We start from the raw sequence: 23,230 nt of genomic DNA on the forward strand, positions 1-23,230 counted from the left end.
TAAACTTAACCCTAACCCTTATTCTAACCCTAAACTTAACCCTTACCCTTATCCTAACCCTAAACTTAACCCTTACCCTTATCCTAACCCCAAACTTAACCCTTACCCTTATCCTAACCCCAAACTTAACCCTAACCCTTATTCTAACCCTAACCATAACCCTAACCCTTATTCTAACCCTAACCTTAACCCTTACCCTAACCATAACCTTATCAAGCAGTTGCTTATCAACAGGTAGTGTGTTGACAGGGAGCTATCCATATAGTGTGATCTACAATGACTATAGGAAGTCGAAATATATGATGATTAGACTGCCTTCTGTGGGGTTTCCTGAACGTCTAAGACATGCTGATGGAGAAAACGGCCTCTGAAGTTGACAAACCCTACTTTCCTGTTGTTATGTTTAGAGAGGCCTATTAAATCTACCAGTCGTTAACTTTTGTAGTCGTATTTTGTTGCTCCGGATGTTGTAAAAACAGTGGTCTCTCTGCTGTTTGATTATCTTAGTTACAGTGTCCTCTGTAATTATTGAGACAGCGTTTTCTCTTCTTATGGCTCTTATACTCCCAACAGTTTGGATTTTTAAATCGAACCATGATTATGAGTGCAGACTGTCAGCTTTAATTTGATGGTGTTTACATCCATACCAGGTGAACCGTTTTATATTACAGCACTTTCTGTGCGTAGTCTCCCCATTTTAGTGGACCTAAAGTATTGGGAAAAAATTCACTTCTGTATTAAAGGAGTAAAACGTGAAGTATTTGGTCCCATATTTATAGCATGCAAGTGTAACGGATGTGAAATGGCTAGCTAGTTAGCGGGTACGCGCTAATAGCGTTTCAATCGGTTACGTCACTTGCTCTGAGACTTGAAGTAGGGTTTCCCCTTGCTCTGCAAGGGACGCGGCTTTTGTGGAGCGATGGGTAACGACGCTTCGTGGGTGACTGTTGTTGATGTGTGCAGAGGGTCCCTGGTTCGCGCCCGAGGTCGGGGCGAGGGGATGCCGTAAAGTTATAATGTTACACAATGACTATATCAAGCTTTTGACTGTACAAATATAATATAAATACTGTACAAACATGTTGGATGCATTTGCTGTTTGTTTTGGGTGTGTTTTAGATTATGTTGTGCCTATTAGAAATTCATGGTTATAATGTATTGTGTCATTTTGTAGTCAGTTTTATTGTAAATAAGAATATAAAATTCAAAGGGCACTCGCACACAAAAAGCTCTGACGAAGGCCGCGAGGCCGATACGTAAAGCTCTGACGAAGGCCGTGAGGTCGATACGTAAAGCTCTGACGAAGGCCGTGAGGTCGATACGTAAAGCTCTGACGAAGGCCGTGAGGCCGATACGTAAAGCTCTGACGAAGGCCGTGAGGCCGATACGTAAAGCTCTGACGAAGGCCGTGAGGCCGATACGTAAAGCTCTGACGAAGGCCGTGAGGCCGATACGTAAAGCTCTGACGAAGGCCGCGAGGCCGATACGTAAAGCTCTGACGAAGGCCGTGAGGCCGATACGTAAAGCTCTGACGAAGGCCGTGAGGCCGATACGTAAAGCTCTGACGAAGGCCGTGAGGCCGATACGTAAAGCTCTGACGAAGGCCGTGAGGCCGATACGTAAGCTTATTAAATATCGGTGATACTATCAAGAGCAGTGGGCGGTTTCCTTTTTCCTTCATATTGTAACTAAGAATAGAACATGTTTTTGAACACATCTGTGTGGATGCTACCATGATTACAGATAATCCTGATTGAATGCACAAATATCATAGCCTCAAGACATGCTAACCTCTCACCATTACAATAACAGGGGAGGTTAGCATTTTATATCATAGCCTCAAGACATGCTAACCTCTCACCATTACAATAACAGGGGAGGTTAGCATTTTATATCATAGCCTCAAGACATGCTAACCTCTCACCATTACAATAACAGGGGAGGTTAGCATTTTATATCATAGCCTCAAGACATGCTAACCTCTCACCATTACAATAACAGGGGAGGTTAGCATTTTATATCATAGCCTCAAGACATGCTAACCTCTCACCATTACAATAACAGGGGAGGTTAGCATTTTATATCATAGCCTCAAGACATGCTAACCTCTCACCATTACAATAACAGGGGAGGTTAGCATTTTATATCATAGCCTCAAGACATGCTAACCTCTCACCATTACAATAACAGGGGAGGTTAGCATTTTATATCATAGCCTCAAGACATGCTAACCTCTCACCATTACAATAACAGGGGAGGTTAGCATTTTATATCATAGCCTCAAGACATGCTAACCTCTCACCATTACAATAACAGGGGAGGTTAGCATTTTATATCATAGCCTCAAGACATGCTAACCTCTCACCATTACAATAACAGGGGAGGTTAGCATTTTATATCATAGCCTCAAGACATGCTAACCTCTCACCATTACAATAACAGGGGAGGTTAGCATTTTATATCATAACCCCAAGACATGCTAACCTCTCACCATTACAATAACAGGGGATGTTAGCATTTTTGGAGGTTATGATATTTGTGCGTCTAACTTTATATAATATATAATTTTTTTAAATCCCTTTCCCGATAATTACAGAGGGCACTATATATCATAATGGAGCTAGCAAGGCCAGCACAGATGTAGGAAGCCAGCAGAGCATCAGAGCTGTTTCCCCTTGACAGGTGTAGGAAGCCGTCAGAGCTGCTTCCCCTTGACAGGTGTAGGAAGCCGTCAGAGCTGCTTCCCCTTGACAGGTGTAGGAAGCCAGCAGAGCATCAGAGCTGCTTCCCCTTGACAGATGTAGGAAGCCAGCAGAGCTGCTTCCCCTTGACAGATGTAGGAAGCCAGCAGAGCTGCTTCCCCTTGACAGGTGTAGGAAGCCAGCAGAGCAGCAGATGTTGCTTCCCCTTGACAGATGAAGGAAGCTAGCAGAGCTGCTTCCCCTTGACAGGTGTAGGAAGCCAGCAGAGCTGCTTCCCCTTGACAGATGTAGGAAGCCAGCAGAGCTTCTTCCCCTTAACAGATGTAGGAAGCCAGCAGCGCTGCTTCCCCTTGACCAGCTGTAGGAAGCCAGCAGAGCTGCTTCCCCTTGACAGGTGTAGGAAGCCATCAGAGGTGCTTCCCCTTAACAGGTGTAGGAATGCAGCAGAGGATCAGAGCTGCTTCCCCTCAGCATGTTTAATAATGCAAGCTGGAGAGGGCATTGAAGCTAGATACATATATCCCTTAACTGTGTGTGCGTGTGCGTGTGCGTGTGTGTGCGCTATTGTATTCTCGTTAGTCATTCCAAGACAATATAAGTAGGTCTTCTCCTGGAAATGATAGGATCATTTACTGCATAAGGAGACGGTTATTGTGATGGAGGGGTCTTTGCTGGATAAACAATGTTTACAGTGTTTTATTACATTTCTTTAATGGTTTATCAAGCAAGCAGTGGAACGGTATGTCTTTCTGTACGAATGAATGATAAATGACTGGACTCCATATGGCTCCATTATTTACTAATTATTCCACTTATAGACCTACTGCAGAGAGACTGTCTCTCTCTCTCTATGTAGTCTGCAGTGGTGTATTCAGTCATTATTATAGACCTACTGCAGAGAGACTGTTTCTCTCTGTAGTCTGCAGTGTTGTATTCAGTCATTATTATAGACCTACTGCAGAGAGACTGTCTCTCTCTGTAGTCTGCTGTGTTGTAGTCAGTCATTATTATAGACCTACTGCAGAGAGACTGTTTCTCTCTGTAGTCTGCAGTGTTTTATTAATTCATTATTATAGACCTACTGCAGAGAGACTGCCTCTCTCTCTGTAGTCTGCAGTGGTGTATTCAGTCATTATTATAGACCTACTGCAGAGAGACTGTTTCTCTATGTAGTCTGCAGTGGTGTAGTCAGTCATTATTATAGACCTACTGCAGAGAGACTGTCTCTCTCTGTAGTCTGCAGTGTTTTATTCAGTCATTATTATAGACCTACTGCAGAGAGACTGTCTCTCTCTGTAGTCTGCAGTGTTTTATTCAGTCATTATTATAGACCTACTGCAGAGAGACTGTCTCTCTATCTCTGTAGTCTGCAGTGTTTTATTCAGTCATTATTATAGACCTACTGCAGAGAGACTGTCTCTCTCTGTAGTCTGCAGTGTTGTATTCAGTCATTATTATAGACCTACTGCAGAGAGACTGTCTCTCTCTGTAGTCTGCAGTGTTTTATTCAGTCATTATTATAGACCTACTGCAGAGAGACTGTCTCTCTCTGTAGTCTGCAGTGTTGTAGTCAGTCATTATTATAGACCTACTGCAGAGAGACTGTCTCTCTCTCTGTAGTCTGCTGTGTTGTATTCAATCATTATTATAGACCTACTGCAGAGAGACTGTTTCTCTCTGTAGTCTGCTGTGTTGTATTAAGTCATTATTATAGACCTACTGCAGAGAGACTGGCTCTCTCTGTAGTCTGCAGTGTTGTATTCAGTCATTATTATAGACCTACTGCAGAGAGACTGTCTCTCTCTGTAGTCTGCTGTGTTGTATTCAGTCATTATTATAGACCTACTGCAGAGAGACTGTCTCTCTCTGTAGTCTGCAGTGTTGTATTCAGTTATTATTATAGACCTACTGCAGAGAGACTGTCTCTATCTGTAGTTTGCAGTGTTGTATTCAGTTATTATTATAGACCTACTGCAGAGAGACTCTCTCTCTGTAGTCTGCTGTGTTGTATTCAGTCATTATTATAGACCTACTGCAGAGAGACTGTCTCTCTCTGTAGTCTGCTGTGTTGTATTCAGTCATTATTATAGACCTACTGCAGAGAGACTGTCTCTCTCTGTAGTCTGCAGTGTTGTATTCAGTCATTATTATAGACCTACTGCAGAGAGACTGTCTCTCTGTAGTCTGCAGTGTTGTATTCAGTCATTATTATAGACCTACTGCAGAGAGACTGTTTCTCTCTGTAGTCTGCAGTGTTGTATTCAGTCATTATTATAGACCTACTGCAGAGAGACTGTTTCTCTCTGTAGTCTGCAGTGTTATATTCAGTTATTATTATAGACCTACTGCAGAGAGACTGTCTCTCTCTCTGTAGTCTGCAGTGGTGTATTCAGTCATTATTATAGACCTACTGCAGAGAGACTGTTTCTCTCTGTAGTATGCAGTGTTGTAGTCAGTCATTATTATAGACCTACTGCAGAGAGACTGTTTCTCTCTGTAGTCTGCAGTGTTTTATTCAGTCATTATTATAGACCTACTGCAGAGAGACTGTCTCTCTATCTCTGTAGTCTGCAGTGTTTTATTCAGTCATTATTATAGACCTACTGCAGAGAGACTGTCTCTCTCTGTAGTCTGCAGTGTTGTATTCAGTCATTATTATAGACCTACTGCAGAGAGACTGTCTCTCTATCTCTGTAGTCTGCAGTGTTGTATTCAGTCATTATTATAGACCTACTGCAGAGAGACTGTCTCTCTCTCTGTAGTCTGCAGTGTTTTATTCAGTCATTATTATAGACCTACTGCAGAGAGACTGTTTCTCTCTCTGTAGTCTGCAGTGTTGTATTCAGTCATTATTATAGACCTACTGCAGAGAGACTGTCTCTCTCTCTCTGTAGTCTGCAGTGTTTTATTCAGTCATTATTATAGACCTACTGCAGAGAGACTGTCTCTCTCTCTGTAGTCTGCAGTGTTGTATTCAGTCATTATTATAGACCTACTGCAGAGAGACTGTCTCTCTCTCTGTAGTCTGCAGTGTTTTATTCAGTCATTATTAGAGACCTACTGCAGAGAGACTCTCTCTCTCTCTGTAGTCTGCAGTGTTTTATTCAGTCATTATTATAGACCTACTGCAGAGAGACTGTCTCTCTCTGTAGTCTGCAGTGTTGTAGTCAGTCATTATTATAGACCTACTGCAGAGAGACTGTCTATCTCTGTAGTCTGCAGTGTTGTATTTAGTCATTATTATAGACCTACTGCAGAGAGACTGCCTCTCTCTGTAGTCTGCAGTGTTGTATTCAGTCATTATTATAGACCTACTGCAGAGAGACTGTCTCTCTCTGTAGTCTGCAGTGTTTTATTCAGTCATTATTATAGACCTACTGCAGAGAGACTGTCTCTCTCTGTAGTCTGCAGTGTTGTAGTCAGTCATTATTATAGACCTACAGCAGAGAGACTGTCTCTCTCTCTCTGTAGTCTGCAGTGTTGTATTCAGTTATTATTATAGACCTACTGCAGAGAGACTGTCTCTATCTGTAGTTTGCAGTGTTGTATTCAGTTATTATTATAGACCTACTGCAGAGAGACTCTCTCTCTGTAGTCTGCTGTGTTGTATTCAGTCATTATTATAGACCTACTGCAGAGAGACTGTCTCTCTCTGTAGTCTGCTGTGTTGTATTCAGTCATTATTATAGGCCTACTGCAGAGAGACTGTCTCTCTCTGTAGTCTGCAGTGTTGTATTCAGTCATTATTATAGACCTACTGCAGAGAGACTGTCTCTCTGTAGTCTGCAGTGTTGTATTCAGTCATTATTATAGACCTACTGCAGAGAGACTGTTTCTCTCTGTAGTCTGCAGTGGTGTATTCAGTCATTATTATAGACCTACTGCAGAGAGACTGTTTCTCTCTGTAGTATGCAGTGTTGTAGTCAGTCATTATTATAGACCTACTGCAGAGAGACTGTTTCTCTCTGTAGTCTGCAGTGTTTTATTCAGTCATTATTATAGACCTACTGCAGAGAGACTGTCTCTCTATCTCTGTAGTCTGCAGTGTTTTATTCAGTCATTATTATAGACCTACTGCAGAGAGACTGTCTCTCTCTGTAGTCTGCAGTGTTGTATTCAGTCATTATTATAGACCTACTGCAGAGAGACTGTCTCTCTATCTCTGTAGTCTGCAGTGTTGTATTCAGTCATTATTATAGACCTACTGCAGAGAGACTGTCTCTCTCTCTGTAGTCTGCAGTGTTTTATTCAGTCATTATTATAGACCTACTGCAGAGAGACTGTTTCTCTCTCTGTAGTCTGCAGTGTTGTATTCAGTCATTATTATAGACCTACTGCAGAGAGACTGTCTCTCTCTCTGTAGTCTGCAGTGTTTTTTTCAGTCATTATTATAGACCTACTGCAGAGAGACTGTCTCTCTCTCTGTAGTCTGCAGTGTTGTATTCAGTCATTATTATAGACCTACTGCAGAGAGACTGTCTCTCTCTCTGTAGTCTGCAGTGTTTTATTCAGTCATTATTATAGACCTACTGCAGAGAGACTCTCTCTCTCTCTGTAGTCTGCAGTGTTTTATTCAGTCATTATTATAGACCTACTGCAGAGAGACTGTCTCTCTCTGTAGTCTGCAGTGTTGTAGTCAGTCATTATTATAGACCTACTGCAGAGAGACTGTCTATCTCTGTAGTCTGCAGTGTTGTATTTAGTCATTATTATAGACCTACTGCAGAGAGACTGTTTCTCTCTGTAGTCTGCAGTGTTTTATTCAGTCATTATTATAGACCTACTGCAGAGAGACTGTCTCTCTCTGTAGTCTGCAGTGTTGTAGTCAGTCATTATTATAGACCTACTGCAGAGAGATTGTCTCTCTCTGTAGTCTGCAGTGTTGTATTTAGTCATTATTATAGACCTACTGCAGAGAGACTGTCTCTCTCTGTAGTCTGCAGTGTTGTAGTCAGTCATTATTATAGACCTACTGCAGAGAGACTGTTTCTCTCTGTAGTCTGCAGTGTTTTCTAGTCATTATTATAGACCTACTGCAGAGAGACTGTTTCTCTCTCTCTCTCTGTAGTCTACATTGTTGTATTCAGTCATTATTATAGACCTACTGCAGAGAGACTGTTTCTCTCTGTAGTCTGCAGTGTTTTCTAGTCATTATTATAGACCTACTGCAGAGAGACTGTTTCTCTCTCTCTCTGTAGTCTACATTGTTGTATTCAGTCATTATTATAGACCTACTGCAGAGAGACTGTTTCTCTCTGTAGTCTGCAGTGTTGTATTCAGTCATTATTATAGACCTACTGCAGAGAGACTGTCTCTCTCTGTAGTCTGCAGTGTGGTATTCAGTCATTATTATAGACCTACTGCAGAGAGACTGTCTCTCTCTCTCTGTAGTCTGCAGTGTTGTATTCAGTCATTATTATAGACCTACTGCAGAGAGACTGTCTCTCTCTCTCTGTAGTCTGCAGTGTTGTATTCAGTCATTATTATAGACCTACTGCAGAGAGACTGTTTCTCTCTGTAGTCTGCAGTGTTTTCTAGTCACATTATTGCATATTGAGCAACAACACAGTTTAGGGACTCCAATCCCGTAAAGGTTAACAGCAGGGTCATGATGACATCACAACATTAACATCGGGGGTCATGATGACATCACAACATTAACATCGGGGTCATGATGACATCACAACATTAACATCAGGGTCATGATGACATCACAACATTAACATCGGGGTCATGATGACATCACAACATTAACATCGGGGTCATGATGACATCACAACATTAACATCGGGGTCATGATGACATCACAACATTAACATCGGGGTCATGATGACATCACAACATTAACATCGGGGTCATGATGACATCACAACATTAACATCGGGGTCATGATGACATCACAACATTAACATCGAGGTCATGATGACATCACAACATTAACATCGGGGTCATGATGACATCACAACATTAACATCGGGGTCATGATGACATCACAACATTAACATCAGGGTCATGATGACATCACAACAGCTGACCATTAACATCGGGGTCATGATGACATCACAACATTAACCCCGGGGTCATGATGACATCACAAAAACTAAACATGAACAGCTCTTTTTATTTTTTTTTGCCTTATTGTTATTATTATTATGATGTAGATATTTCCCCCTGCACTGTTGAGAGGAGAGCTCACAAGTAATCATGTCATTATACCGTTTATACCCGGCTACAATGACATGAATACTTGGGATCGCTCCTCTCACCAGTGCAGTGAACATCTCAAAAGAATAAAGTGTGATTTGATTTGGACATGCTGACTAAGTGTAAACTGCACCGTCTAGTTGACCTGGCCAGTCCAGGGGACTGCTGTGGGCATCCATCCAGGTACACATCCAATATAAAGCAGTGATATTTCTCAGCGGACAGGTGCAACGGATGGAAACGTACTTTACCATTTACCCCCGGCTGGCGCTGAGCCTATCATCTATATTGGCATGTTCACAGCTGCAGAAAATTGAGTGAGGTGTGGAGTAGGGAAGAGGAGAGAGGGAGACCCAGCTCAGCTCAGACTGGGCTTTAGTAATGTGTTCACGGGCTGCTGCAGGATGAGTGATAGAGGGGGTGTTTCAGGAGTCTCCACCACCGAGGGTAAAGATAGAGGGGGGGGGGGGGGGGGGTTTCAGGAGTCTCCACCACCGAGGGTAAAGATAGAGACAGGGGGGGATGGGGGTGTTACAGGAGTCTCCACCACCGAGGTTAAAGATAGAGACGGGGGGGATGGGGGTGTTACAGGAGTCTCCACCACCGAGGGTAAAGATAGAGACAGGGGGGGATGGGGGTGTTACAGGAGTCTCCACCACCGAGGGTAAAGATAGAGACAGGGGGGGATGGGGGTGTTTCAGGAGTCTCCACCACCGAGGGTAAAGATAGAGAAGGGGGGGATGGGGGTGTTACAGGAGTCTCCACCACCGAGGTTAAAGATAGAGACGGGGGGGATGGGGGTGTTACAGGAGTCTCCACCACCGAGGGTAAAGATAGAGACGGGGGGGGGGGGGTGTTACAGGAGTCTCCACCACCGAGGGTAAAGATAGAGACGGGGGGGGGGGGGTGTTTCAGGAGTCTCCACCACCGAGGGTAAAGATAGAGAAGGGGGGGGGGGGGGATGTTACAGGAGTCTCCACCACCGAGGGTAAAGATAGAGAAGGGGGGGGGGGGTGTTTCAGGAGTCTCCACCACCGAGGGTAAAGATAGAGAAGGGGGGGGTGGGATGTTACAGGAGTCTCCACCACCGAGGGTAAAGATAGAGACGGGGGGGATGGGGGTGTTACAGGAGTCTCCACCACCGAGGGTAAAGATAGAGACGGGGGGGGGGGGTGTTTCAGGAGTCTCCACCACCGAGGGTAAAGATAGAGACGGGGGGGATGGGGATGTTACAGGAGTCTCCACCACCGAGGGTAAAGATAGAGACGGGGGGTTTGGGGGTGTTACAGGAGTCTCCACCACCGAGGGTAAAGATAGAGACGGGGGGGATGGGGATGTTACAGGAGTCTCCACCACCGAGGGTAAAGATAGAGACATGGGGGTTTGGGGGTGTTACAGGAGTCTCCACCACCGAGGTTCAGGTTAGCCCTGGATAACATTCAGGTTAGCCCTGGATAACATTCAGGTTAGCCCTGGATAACGTTCAGGTTAGCCCTGGATAACATTCAGGTTAGCCCTGGATAACATTCAGGTTAGCCCTGGATAACATTCAGGTTAGCCCTGGATAACGTTCAGGTTAGCCCTGGATAACATTCAGGTTAGCTTTGGATAACACTCAGGTTAGCCCTGGAAAACACTCAGGTTAGCCCTGGAAAACACTCAGGTTAGCCCTGGATAACACTCAGGTTAGCCCTGGATAACACTCAGGTTAGCCCTGGATAACACTCAGGTTAGCCCTGGATAACTATTTTTCATCAGACCATAGAATTTTGTTTCTCATGGTCTGAGAGTCCTTTATTTGATTGTTGGAACGCTGCAGAGATGGTTGTCCTGCTTGAAGTTTCTCCCTTCTCCAAAGAGAAACTCTAGAGCTCTATCAGAGTGACCATCGGGTTATTGAGGGAGAGGGAGACGAAGCTAACCCGAGGCTCTCACCCTGAGGGGCTGGGAGAGGGAGCTAACCTAGCTTCTCTCAGGTTAGATACCCGAGGTTCTCACCCTGAGGGGCTGGGAGAGGGAGCTAACCTAGCTTCTCTCAGGTTAGATACCCGAGGCTCTCACCCTGAGGGGCTGGGAGACGGAGCTAACCTAGCTTCTCTCAGGTTAGATACCCGAGGCTCTCACCCTGAGGGGCTGGGAGAGGGAGCTAACCTAGCTTCTCTCAGGTTAGATACCCGAGGCTCTCACCCTGAGGGGCTGGGAGACGGAGCTAACCTAGCTTCTCTCAGGTTAGATACCTGGGGCTCTCACCCTGAGGGGCTGGGAGACGGAGACGGAGCTAACCTAGCTTCTCTCAGGTTAGATACCCGGGGCTCTCACCCTGAGGGGCTGGGAGACGGAGCTAACCTAGCTTCTCTCAGGTTAGATACCTGGGGCTCTCACCCTGAGGGGCTGGGAGACGGAGCTAACCTAGCTTCTCTCAGGTTAGATACCCGGGGCTCTCACCCTGAGGGGCTGGGAGAGGGAGACGGAGCTAACCTAGCTTCTCTCAGGTTAGATACCCGAGGCTCTCACCCTGAGGGGCTGGGAGAGGGAGCTAACCTAGCTTCTCTCAGGTTAGATACCCGGGGCTCTCACCCTGAGGGGCTGGGAGACAGAGCTAACCTAGCTTCTCTCAGGTTAGATTCCCGAGGCTCTCACCCTGAGGGGCTGGGAGAGGGAGACTGATCTAACCTAGCTTCTCTCAGGCAGTGTTGAACTGAAGTCTAGATTACACTGTACATTTGAGGACACCCTCAGCCGCATGTGAATGTGAACACTAGGATCTTGGATCACTCCCTCGTTGAATTATGAAAGATTGTCTGACTTTGTCAAACGTTACTGACAACATCGCCGCTGGATATAGAGTAAGACTGATTGTACAGAATAGTGGAGGAAATCTAAGACGAGCCTCAAAGTTATTATCCAACCTTTTTTCAGCTTTATTTCTGATTGGCTACTGTACTACAGTTATTCTTCCTTGTGGCGTACTGCAGAACAGCTTGCTGGGTGCCTCAGAATTCTATGACATAGTTATTTAAGCGTCAGCCATTGTTTCCAGAATGACGTAATTTCCCACAATCTGCCACCATCTACCACAAACCGTCGAGGCATAAAGCTCAAAACGTTTAGAGGAAGAACCAGTGTTCCCTGAGGTGGATCAACACACAGTTATACTCCTAAAACCGTATGGGAAAATCCAGATTGGCCATCTGGCAATTCTGGCAAATGCCAGATGGGCCGGAATCATCTTTTAGTTGGGTAGGCTGGTCAAAATTGGTGCACACAACAACAAAAATGGTGACAAAAATAAATAAGTGACACTGCCGGCGGCCCGTGGGCCTGTTCAGATGTTTCTGTTGTCATGACAATCTATAATGAACATTTGGCTGATCAGTGGGCAACGGCGCCCCGCCCCTTTTTTTTAATATGCTGAGGTTACGCAAATTCACATTGAAGGTCAAACGCGGCATCATCAAAGAGATCTGAAAACGTCTTTATTCTGTGTTCTCTAGCCTACTTCCTGGATGTGCGTTGTATTACAGTATGTGAGTGAACACAGTCTCTCTCAATCACTTGCGCACAGTTTGATCCAGACTGGTGTTCTCTGACAACACACACACACGGTATTCTCAGTGGTTATCTACCCCCCCCCCCCCCCCCCTTCCCCCCACTGGCTTGACCTTTGTGAACCAGGTCTTCTGTGAGCCCTGATGACAGTTCATTCCCATTATCTGTCTGTCTCACAGCGGGTCGACAGGTCATGCCGCTAGAGATTTGTGTTTTACGCAGAAGGAGAGAAACAGAAAAACAACCCATTACCTGAGATTAAAGGGATACCACTTGTCATCACTTAATTCATCTGGGGCATTTGTACTCTCTCTGTATTTTGTACTGGTGATTTGTAATTCACAGGTCGAACTGAAATATGAATCCCTTACATCCAACACACTAATCCTTTTGATTGAACCTGTTAAAATAGACAACATTCTAGAAAACGGACACGTTTGGTGGGAGATCAAACAGACCCAATCTGTACTGTAGCAGGTAGTAGCCTATAGGCTGAACACATATCCTGATATACTGTAGGGTGGAACATAGTAATGATATGGTGATATGTAGGGTGGAACATAGTAATGATATGGTGATATGTAGGGTGGAACATAGTAATTATGTGGTGATATGTAGGGTGGAACATAGTAATGAGGTGGTGATATGTAGGGTGGAACATAGTAATGAGGTGGTGATATGTAGGGTGGAATATAGTAATGAGGTGGTGATATGTAGGGTGGAACATAGTAATGATATGGTGATATGTAGGGTGGAACATAGTAATGAGGTGGTGATATGTAGGATGGGGGTGGAACATAGTAATGAGGTGGTGATATGTAGGGTGGAACATAGTAATGAGGTGGTGATATGTAGGGTGGAACATAGTAATGAGGTGGTGATATGTAGGGTGGAATATAGTAATGAGGTGGTGATATGTAGGGTGGAATATAGTAATGAGGTGGTGATATGTAGGATGGGGGTGGAACATAGTAATGAGGTGGTGATATGTAGGGTGGAACATAGTAATGATATGGTGATATGTAGGGTGGAACATAGTAATGAGGTGGTGATATGTAGGATGGGGGTGGAACATAGTAATGAGGTGGTGATATGTAGGGTGGAACATAGTAATGAGGTGGTGATATGTAGGATGGGGGTGGAACATAGTAATGAGGTGGTGATATGTAGGGTGGAACATAGTAATGATATGGTGATATGTAGGGTGGAACATAGTAATGAGGTGGTGATATGTAGGATGGGGGTGGAACATAGTAATGAGGTGGTGATATGTAGGGTGGAACATAGTAATGAGGTGGTGATATGTAGGGTGGAACATAGTAATGATATGGTGATATGTAGGGTGGAACATAGTAATGAGGTGGTGATATGTAGGATGGGGGTGGAACATAGTAATGAGGTGGTGATATGTAGGGTGGAATATAGTAATGAGGTGGTGATATGTAGGGTGGAACATAGTAATGATATGGTGATATGTAGGGTGGAACATAGTAATGAGGTGGTGATATGTAGGATGGGGGTGGAACATAGTAATGAGGTGGTGATATGTAGGGTGGAACATAGTAATGAGGTGGTGATATGTAGGGTGGAACATAGTAATGATGTGGTGATATGTAGGGTGGAACATAGTAATGAGGTGGTGATATGTAGGGTGGAACATAGTAATGAGGTGGTGATATGTAGGGTGGAACATAGTAATGAGGTGGTGATATGTAGGGTGGAACATAGTAATGAGGTGGTGATATGTAGGGTGGAACATAGTAATGAGGTGGTGATATGTAGGGTGGAACATAGTAATGAGGTGGTGATATGTAGGGTGGAACATAGTAATGATGTGGTGATATGTAGGGTGGAACATAGTAATGATATGGTGATATGTAGGGTGGAACATAGTAATGAGATGGTGATATGTAGGGTGGAACATAGTAATGAGGTGGTGATATGTAGGGTGGGGGTGGAACATAGTAATGAGGTGGTGATATGTAGGGTGGAACATAGTAATGAGGTGGTGATATGTAGGGTGGAACATAGTAATGAGGTGGTGATATGTAGGGTGGAACATAGTAATGAGGTGGTGATATGTAGGGTGGAACATAGTAATGAGGTGGTGATATGTAGGGTGGAACATAGTAATGAGGTGGTGATATGTAGGGTGGAGGTGGAACATAGTAATGAGGTGGTGATATGTAGGATGGAACATAGTAATGAGGTGGTGATATGTAGGGTGGAACATAGTAATGAGGTGGTGATATGTAGGGTGGAACATAGTAATGAGGTGGTGATATGTAGGGTGGAACATAGTAATGATATGGTGATATGTAGGGTGGAGGTGGAACATAGTAATTAGGTGGTGATATGTAGGGTGGAACATAGTAATGATGTGGTGATATGTAGGGTGGAACATAGTAATGAGGTGGTGATATGTAGGGTGGAGGTGGAACATAGTAATGAGGTGGTGATATGTAGGATGGAACATAGTAATGAGGTGGTGATATGTAGGGTGGAACATAGTAATGAGGTGGTGATATGTAGGGTGGAACATAGTAATGAGGTGGTGATATGTAGGGTGGAACATAGTAATGATATGGTGATATGTAGGGTGGAGGTGGAACATAGTAATGAGGTGGTGATATGTAGGGTGGAACATAGTAATGAGGTGGTGATATGTAGGGTGGAACATAGTAATGAGGTGGTGATATGTAGGGTGGAACATAGTAATGAGGTGGTGATATGTAGGGTGGAACATAGTAATGAGGTGGTGATATGTAGGGTGGAACATAGTAATGATGTGGTGATATGTAGGGTGGAACATAGTAATGATATGGTGATATGTAGGGTGGAACATAGTAATGAGATGGTGATATGTAGGGTGGAACATAGTAATGAGGTGGTGATATGTAGGGTGGGGGTGGAACATAGTAATGAGGTGGTGATATGTAGGGTGGAACATAGTAATGAGGTGGTGATATGTAGGGTGGAACATAGTAATGAGGTGGTGATATGTAGGGTGGAACATAGTAATGAGGTGGTGATATGTAGGGTGGAACATAGTAATGAGGTGGTGATATGTAGGGTGGAACATAGTAATGAGGTGGTGATATGTAGGGTGGAGGTGGAACATAGTAATGAGGTGGTGATATGTAGGATGGAACATAGTAATGAGGTGGTGATATGTAGGGTGGAACATAGTAATGAGGTGGTGATATGTAGGGTGGAACATAGTAATGATATGGTGATATGTAGGGTGGAACATAGTAATGAGGTGGTGATATGTAGGGTGGAGGTGGAACATAGTAATGAGGTGGTGATATGTAGGGTGGAACATAGTAATGATGTGTAGGATGGGGGTGGAACATAGTAACGAGGTGGTGATATAGCCTAGTGGGACAGTGTTTGAGACTCCCATTTCTCCCAGTCCTAATAGGACCAGTGCCATTTGTGTTCTTGGTAATGTTCTCCTGCTGTCTGAGTGTTTGTGTATTGTAAGTACAGGCTTTTCCTTTACTCAGGTTTTATAGCCAGTATATGAGCTGATGCTCATAGGGTTAAAGTCATAGACTGTTCTCTCTGCTACCGCACGGCAAGTGGTACCGGAGTGCCAAGTCTAGGTCCAAGAGGCTTCTAAACAGCTTCTACCCCCCCAAGCCATAAGACTCCTGAACATCTAATCAAATGGCTACCCAGAGTATTGCTTTGCCCCCCCCCCCCCCCCCCTCTCTTTTACACCAGTGCTACTCTCTGTTGTTATCATCTATGCATATTCACTTTAATAACTATACCTACATGTAGATATTACCTCAATTACCTCGACTAACCGGTGCCCCCGTACATTGACTTTGTACCGTTAGCCCCCTGTATATAGTCTCTCTACTGATATTTTCACTGCTGCTCTTTAATTACTTGTTACATTTATCTCTTATTCTTATCTGTATTTTTTTTAACTGCATTGTTGGTTAAGTGCTCGTAAGTAAGCATTTCACTGTAAGTTCTACTACACTTGTTGTATTCGGCGCATGTGACAGCCTTTTGAATATCAAAGCTTAAGAATATTTCCTAGACTTATCAAGATATAAACCTTTAGAATATAGTCTAGGCTTATCAAGATCAAGAGCATGTTTATGGTTTTCAATGAGGAATACACATCTAACAGTAACATCAAGTAGTACTGACTGTCAAACCCTCTCCTTTATAGGACAATAGGTGAAATGCCTTCTAAACACCTCATTCTAAACAACCGCTTATCTCATTAATACAGGGACCGGATCTGAACCAGATGTCTCTCTGATCTCTTCCAGAGTGTTCCTGAGGGACGTTAATCAGTATGGATCTAAACCAGATGTCTCTCTGATCTCTTCCAGAGTGTTCCCGAGGGACGTTAATCAGTATGGATCTAAACCAGATGTCTCATCTCTTTCAGAGTGTTCCTGAGGGCCATTAATCAGTATGGATCTAAACCAGATGTCTCTGATCTATTTCAGAGTGTTCCTTAGGGCCATTAAACGGTATGGATCTGAACCAGATGTCTCTGATCTATTTCAGAGTGTTCCTGAGGGCCATTAATCAGTATGGATCTAAACCAGATGTCTCATCTCTTTCAGAGTGTTCCTGAGGGCCATTAATCAGTATGGATCTAAACCAGATGTCTCTCTGATCTCTTTCAGAGTGTTCCTGAGGGCCATTAATCAGTATGGATCTAAACCAGATGTCTCTGATCTATTTCAGAGTGTTCCTGAGGGCCATTAATCAGTATGGATCTAAACCAGATGTCTCTGATCTATTTCAGAGTGTTCCTTAGGGCCATTAATCAGTATGGATCTAAACCAGATGTCTCTGATCTATTTCAGAGTGTTCCTGAGGGCCATTAATCAGTATGGATCTAAACCAGATGTCTCTGATCTATTTCAGAGTGTTCCTGAGGGCCATTAATCAGTATGGATCTAAACCAGATGTCTCTCTGATCTCTTTCAGAGTGTTCCTGAGGGCCATTAATCAGTATGGATCTAAACCAGATGTCTCTCCGATCTATTTCAGAGTGTTCCTGAGGGCCATTAATCAGTATGCAGCCGTGTTAAACAAGAAGTTCCTGGATCAGACCAACTTTGAGCTTCAGGTAAGCTCACCACTCTTTAAAGCCTCAGTTTGTTAAAAATAAATACTGTTACTCCATCAGGCTAATCTGCCAGACCTGAAGACTGGTTGAATTATATCAATCTAATATCAAATGTATGTTTATGTAGAGTTTTCTTTCACGAGTCTTGCACTGCTTTAGGAGAGCTTAACGAGACTGGTTGAACAGTGAAATCAATAAAGACGGTTCAGAACCGTGACTTGATTGCCTTCAATATTATTTATTGCTGACACTTAGCGGAGCAAGCTCTTTCATCGAAAACACTGGTTGAATACTGTTAATGAACTGTAAAATGTACGGTTATTTTAGGGCTGTCCCCAACCCCTAAAAATCTTGGTCACCCCAAAGTTGTCTGTTCTTTCGACCAATCAATTGCTAAAATGTTTTAAATGTGTATTTTTCCATATATAGTCACACCCAATGTGTTTTAATAAAATCAGCTATATGTATTGAGCTTGTCTGATGCTTTAAGCTTACGGTTTGATTAAATTAGGCAAATGCCTCAAGAGGGAGCCAGAGATCTAGATAACCAGAATAAAACAACCTTAACCTGACCCAACTATTCTCCTCCGGCTCCTGCTGGCTTTCGCAGATTCTGCCATTACTCTCCTGAAGTGGCCGGTAATAGGCTACACGAGGAGTCGGCTACATTTCTCATGTGGAATGTCAATTTAACTTAGCATTTCTACCAATCTGCCTGCCAGTTATGGTTTTCATTTGCACATTTTCGTGAAACATTTCACATGAATTTATAATATCGTCTTCATATCTCAAAATCATTACCATGTGGTTAATCTCAATTCTATCCAAATCTAAATGAAAATGATACAAACCTAAAAAGTAACTTCTATTGCCATTGCCAAATATGTTAAAATAGCCTACATAAAGCCAACAAATAAAAACATTGCAGCCTGCAAATAGAAAATATTAGGATAAAAAAAGGATATAAACAGTAACAGTCAAAGTTTGGACACACCAACTCAAAACTCAAGGGTTTTTCTTTATTTTTACTATTTTCTACATTGTGGAATAATAGTGAAGACATCACAACTATGAAATAACACATATGGAATCATGTATTAACCAAAAAAGTGTTACGCAAATTAAAATATATTTCATATTTAAGATTATTTAAAGTAGACACCCTTTGCCTCGATGACAGCTTTGCACACTCGTCGATCCCCAACTGAGCACATTTATATGCAGGCCAGGTAGCCTCTAGGCTCCTACGTATCTAAGGGTTTTTCTTGATCCAGATAAAAGCAGATATCAGTTTATCTATGGAGAAAAAAATATATTTTCTCATAAAGATAGGAATGATTTGAAATAAGTATAAAAACTCATGTAATAAATTAATTTTAACAGTGTTAATTATTCCGCTCAAGGAAAGAGAAAGTAAATCCCAGCGTTCAAGATTCTGTTTCAGGCAGAGTATCAAGGGAGGGAAACTGGCTTTATAGAGATCTTAGTAAATCGTGTGTGACCCAAATTCACAAATATTTCAATTTCTGTTTAGTCACCCTGAAGGGCACATGACTAAAATTTTCGCTTGTCATTGTGGGGTATGTGGGGTATTGTGGGGTATTGTGGGGTATGTGGGGTATTGTGTGTAGATGGGTGAGAAAAGACATCCATTTAATCCGTGTTGAAGTCAGACTGTAACAACATGTGGATTAAGTCCAGGGGTAGGAATCCTTTCTGAAGGCTCTGTAATAGTATGGGGTTGTGTCCCAAATGACAACTTATCCCCCTATGTAGTGCACTACTTTTGACTAGGGCTCTGGTCCGAAGTAGTGCACTGAATAGAGAATAGGGTGCCATTTGGGACTCCCATGGTCATTTGAATTCTCTTAACAAAAGGGGTTGAACTCTACAGCACTAAAACGAAATTAGCATAAAAAACGTTTTGACAGCGGTACGCTTAAATTACTGTATAATGAGCTGTGATTTAAAAAGCCATTTCGGGAATATTTTATCTCGTCTCTTCAAGGCATCGATGCTCCTTTTTCCTACATTTCAAATCTGTCACATATGGAATAATTTTAACGCTGGTAACTATTTAACTGCAGACGAGGGTCTCGGCAGCTTTTTAAAGCCTTCAGGGCATGTCTTCATTATGACAAAGTTCACGTGTCTCCTAATAACACTGGAACGATCTGCTAAATTCTGTTCCTTTAAATATCTTCATCAACAACTAAAGGGCACATGGATCATTTGTCCGGCTACACCATCTCTTAATAGAGTGAATATGCGTCTCTGAATCTTAAGTCATGTTGTAGTCTGTGTGTTGGTGCCTTTGGGTTTCTGCTGAAGGAAGGGAAGGGCGGAGTCTAGTATAGAATGGTCTGATTGGTTATAGGTATCTTCAGGAAGAGATTGTTATTGCTGTGACAACCTGTTGACCTCTCGCTCTCTCTCCTCCCTTCTCTCCTCTCTCCTCCCTTCTCACCTCTCTCCTCCCTTCTCACCTCTCTCCTCCCTTCTCTCCTCTCTCCTCCCTTCTCTCCTCTCTCCTCCCTTCTCTCCTCTCTCCTCCCTTCTCACCTCTCTCCTCCCTTCTCACCTCTCTCCTCCCTTCTCTCCTCTCTCCTCCCTTCTCTCCTCTCTCCTCCCTTCTCTCCTCTCTCCTCCCTTCTCACCTCTCTCCTCCCTTCTCACCTCTCTCCTCCCTTCTCTCCTCTCTCCTCCCTTCTCACCTCTTTCCTCCCTATCGCTCCCTTCTTTTTCTCTCCTCCCTTCTCACCTCTTTCCTCCCTATCGCTCCCTTCTCTTTTCTCTCCTCCCTTTTCTCCTCTCTCCTCCCTTCTCTCCTCTCCTCTCTCCTCTCTCCTCCCTCTTCCTTCTCTCCTCTCTCCTCTCCTCCCTCTCTCCTCTCTCCTCTCCTCTCTCCTCTCAGCTGTGGAACAACTACTTCCACCTTGCCGTGGCGTATCTTACCCAGGAGTCCTTGCAGCTTGAGAACTTCTCCAGCGACAAACGATCCAAGATCTTCCAGAAGTGAGTTACATTACCCCCGTCACACACTCCCCAGAGGACAGTAGTACATTACCCCGTCACACACTCCCCAGAGGACAGTAGTACATTACCCCCGTCACACACTCCCCAGAGGACAGTAGTACATTACCCCCGTCACACACTCCCCAGAGGACAGTAGTACATTACCCCCGTCACACACTCCCCAGAGGACAGTAGTACATTACCCCCGTCACACACTCCCCAGAGGACAGTAGTACATTACCCCGTCACACACTCCCCAGAGGACAGTAGTACATTACCCCCGTCACACACTCCCCAGAGGACAGTAGTACATTACCCCCGTCACACACTCCCCAGAGGACAGTAGTACATTACCCCCGTCACACACTCCCCAGAGGACAGTAGTACATTACCACCGTCACACACTCCCCAGAGGACAGTAGTACATTACCCCCGTCACACACTCCCCAGAGGACAGTAGTACATTACCCCCGTCACACACTCCCCAGAGGACAGTAGTACATTACCCCCATCACACACTCCCCAGAGGACAGTAGTACATTACCCCCGTCACACACTCCCCAGAGGACAGTAGTACATTACCCCCGTCACACACTCCCCAGAGGACAGTAGTACATTACCCCCGTCACACACTCCCCAGAGAACAGTAGTACATTACCCCCATCACACACTCCCCAGAGGACAGTAGTACATTACCCCCGTCACACACTCCCCAGAGAACAGTACATCACCCCCGTCACACACTCCCCAGAGGACAGTAGTACATTACCCCGTCACACACTCCCCAGAGGACAGTAGTACATTACCCCGTCACACACTCCCCAGAGGACAGTACATTACCCCCGTCACACACTCCCCAGAGGACAGTACATTACCCCCGTCACACACTCTCCAGAGAACAGTAGTACATTACCCCCATCACACACTCCCCAGAGGACAGTAGTACATTACCCCAGTCACACACTCCCCAGAGGACAGTAGTACATTACCCCGTCACACACTCCCCAGAGGACAGTAGTACATTACCCCCGTCACACACTCCCCAGAGGACAGTAGTACATTACCCCCGTCACACACTCCCCAGAGGACAGTAGTACATTACCCCCGCCACACACTCCCCAGAGGACAGTAGTACATTACCCCCGTCACACACTCCCCAGAGGACAGTAGTACATTACCCCCGTCACAAACTCCCCAGAGAACAGTACATTACCCCCGTCACACACTCCCCAGAGGACAGTAGTACATTACCCCCGTCACACACTCCCCAGAGGACAGTAGTACATTACCCCCGTCACACACTCCCCAGAGGACAGTAGTACATTACCCCCATCACACACTCCCCAGAGGACAGTAGTACATTACCCCCGTCACAAACTCCCCAGAGGACAGTAGTACATTACCCCCATCACACACTCCCCAGAGGACAGTACATTACCCCCATCACACACTCCCCAGAGGACAGTAGTACATTACCCCCGTCACAAACTCCCCAGAGGACAGTAGTACATTACCCCCATCACACACTCCCCAGAGGACAGTAGTACATTACCCCGTCACACACTCCCCAGAGGACAGTAGTACATTACCCCGTCACACACTCCCCAGAGAACAGTACATTACCCCCGTCACACACTCCCCAGAGGACAGTAGTACATTACCCCCATCACACACTCCCCAGAGGACAGTAGTCCATTACCCCCGTCACAAACTCCCCAGAGGACAGTAGTACATTACCCCCATCACACACTCCCCAGAGGACAGTACATTACCCCCATCACACACTCCCCAGAGGACAGTAGTACATTACCCCCGTCACAAACTCCCCAGAGGACAGTAGTACATTACCCCCATCACACACTCCCCAGAGGACAGTAGTACATTACCCCGTCACACACTCCCCAGAGGACAGTAGTACATTACCCCGTCACACACTCCCCAGAGAACAGTACATTACCCCCGTCACACACTCCCCAGAGGACAGTAGTACATTACCCCGTCACACACTCCCCAGAGGACAGTAGTACATTACCCCGTCACACACTCCCCAGAGGACAGTAGTACATTACCCCGTCACACACTCCCCAGAGGACAGTACATTACCCCCGTCACACACTCCCCAGAGGACAGTACATTACCCCCGTCACACACTCCCCAGAGGACAGTAGTACATTACCCCAGTCACACACTCCCCAGAGGACAGTAGTACATTACCCCCGTCACACACTCCCCAGAGGACAGTAGTACATTACCCCCGTCACACACTCCCCAGAGGACAGTAGTACATTACCCCCGTCACACACTCCCCAGAGGACAGTAGTACATTACCCCCGTCACACACTCCCCAGAGAACAGTAGTACATTACCCCCATCACACACTCCCCAGAGGACAGTAGTACATTACCCCCGTCACACACTCTCCAGAGAACAGTACATTACCCCCGTCACACACTCCCCAGAGGACAGTAGTACATTACCCCGTCACACACTCCCCAGGGGACAGTAGTACATTACCCCGTCACACACTCCCCAGAGGACAGTACATTACCCCGTCACACACTCCCCAGAGGACAGTACATTACCCCCGTCACACACTCCCCAGAGGACAGTACATTACCCCCGTCACACACTCCCCAGAGGACAGTACATT

General features: G+C 44.7%; 1 protein-coding gene across 1 annotated transcript in view; it reads left to right on the plus strand.

Annotated features, from left to right (window-relative positions):
• Window positions 1-23,230, plus strand: part of LOC139569900 (dedicator of cytokinesis protein 1-like) — a gene marked incomplete at its 3' end in the record, with an annotated part of 159,581 nt that overhangs the window by 59,484 nt on the left and 76,867 nt on the right. The window contains exons 3-4 of the mRNA XM_071391225.1: window positions 17,487-17,565; window positions 20,480-20,580. Of these exons, the coding sequence (XP_071247326.1) occupies window positions 17,487-17,565; window positions 20,480-20,580 (180 nt within the window). The remainder of the gene's footprint in view (window positions 1-17,486; window positions 17,566-20,479; window positions 20,581-23,230) is intronic.

Source organism: Salvelinus alpinus, chromosome 3 (genome assembly GCF_045679555.1).
Source record: "Salvelinus alpinus chromosome 3, SLU_Salpinus.1, whole genome shotgun sequence".
NCBI classification, from domain to species: Eukaryota; Metazoa; Chordata; class Actinopteri; order Salmoniformes; family Salmonidae; genus Salvelinus; species Salvelinus alpinus.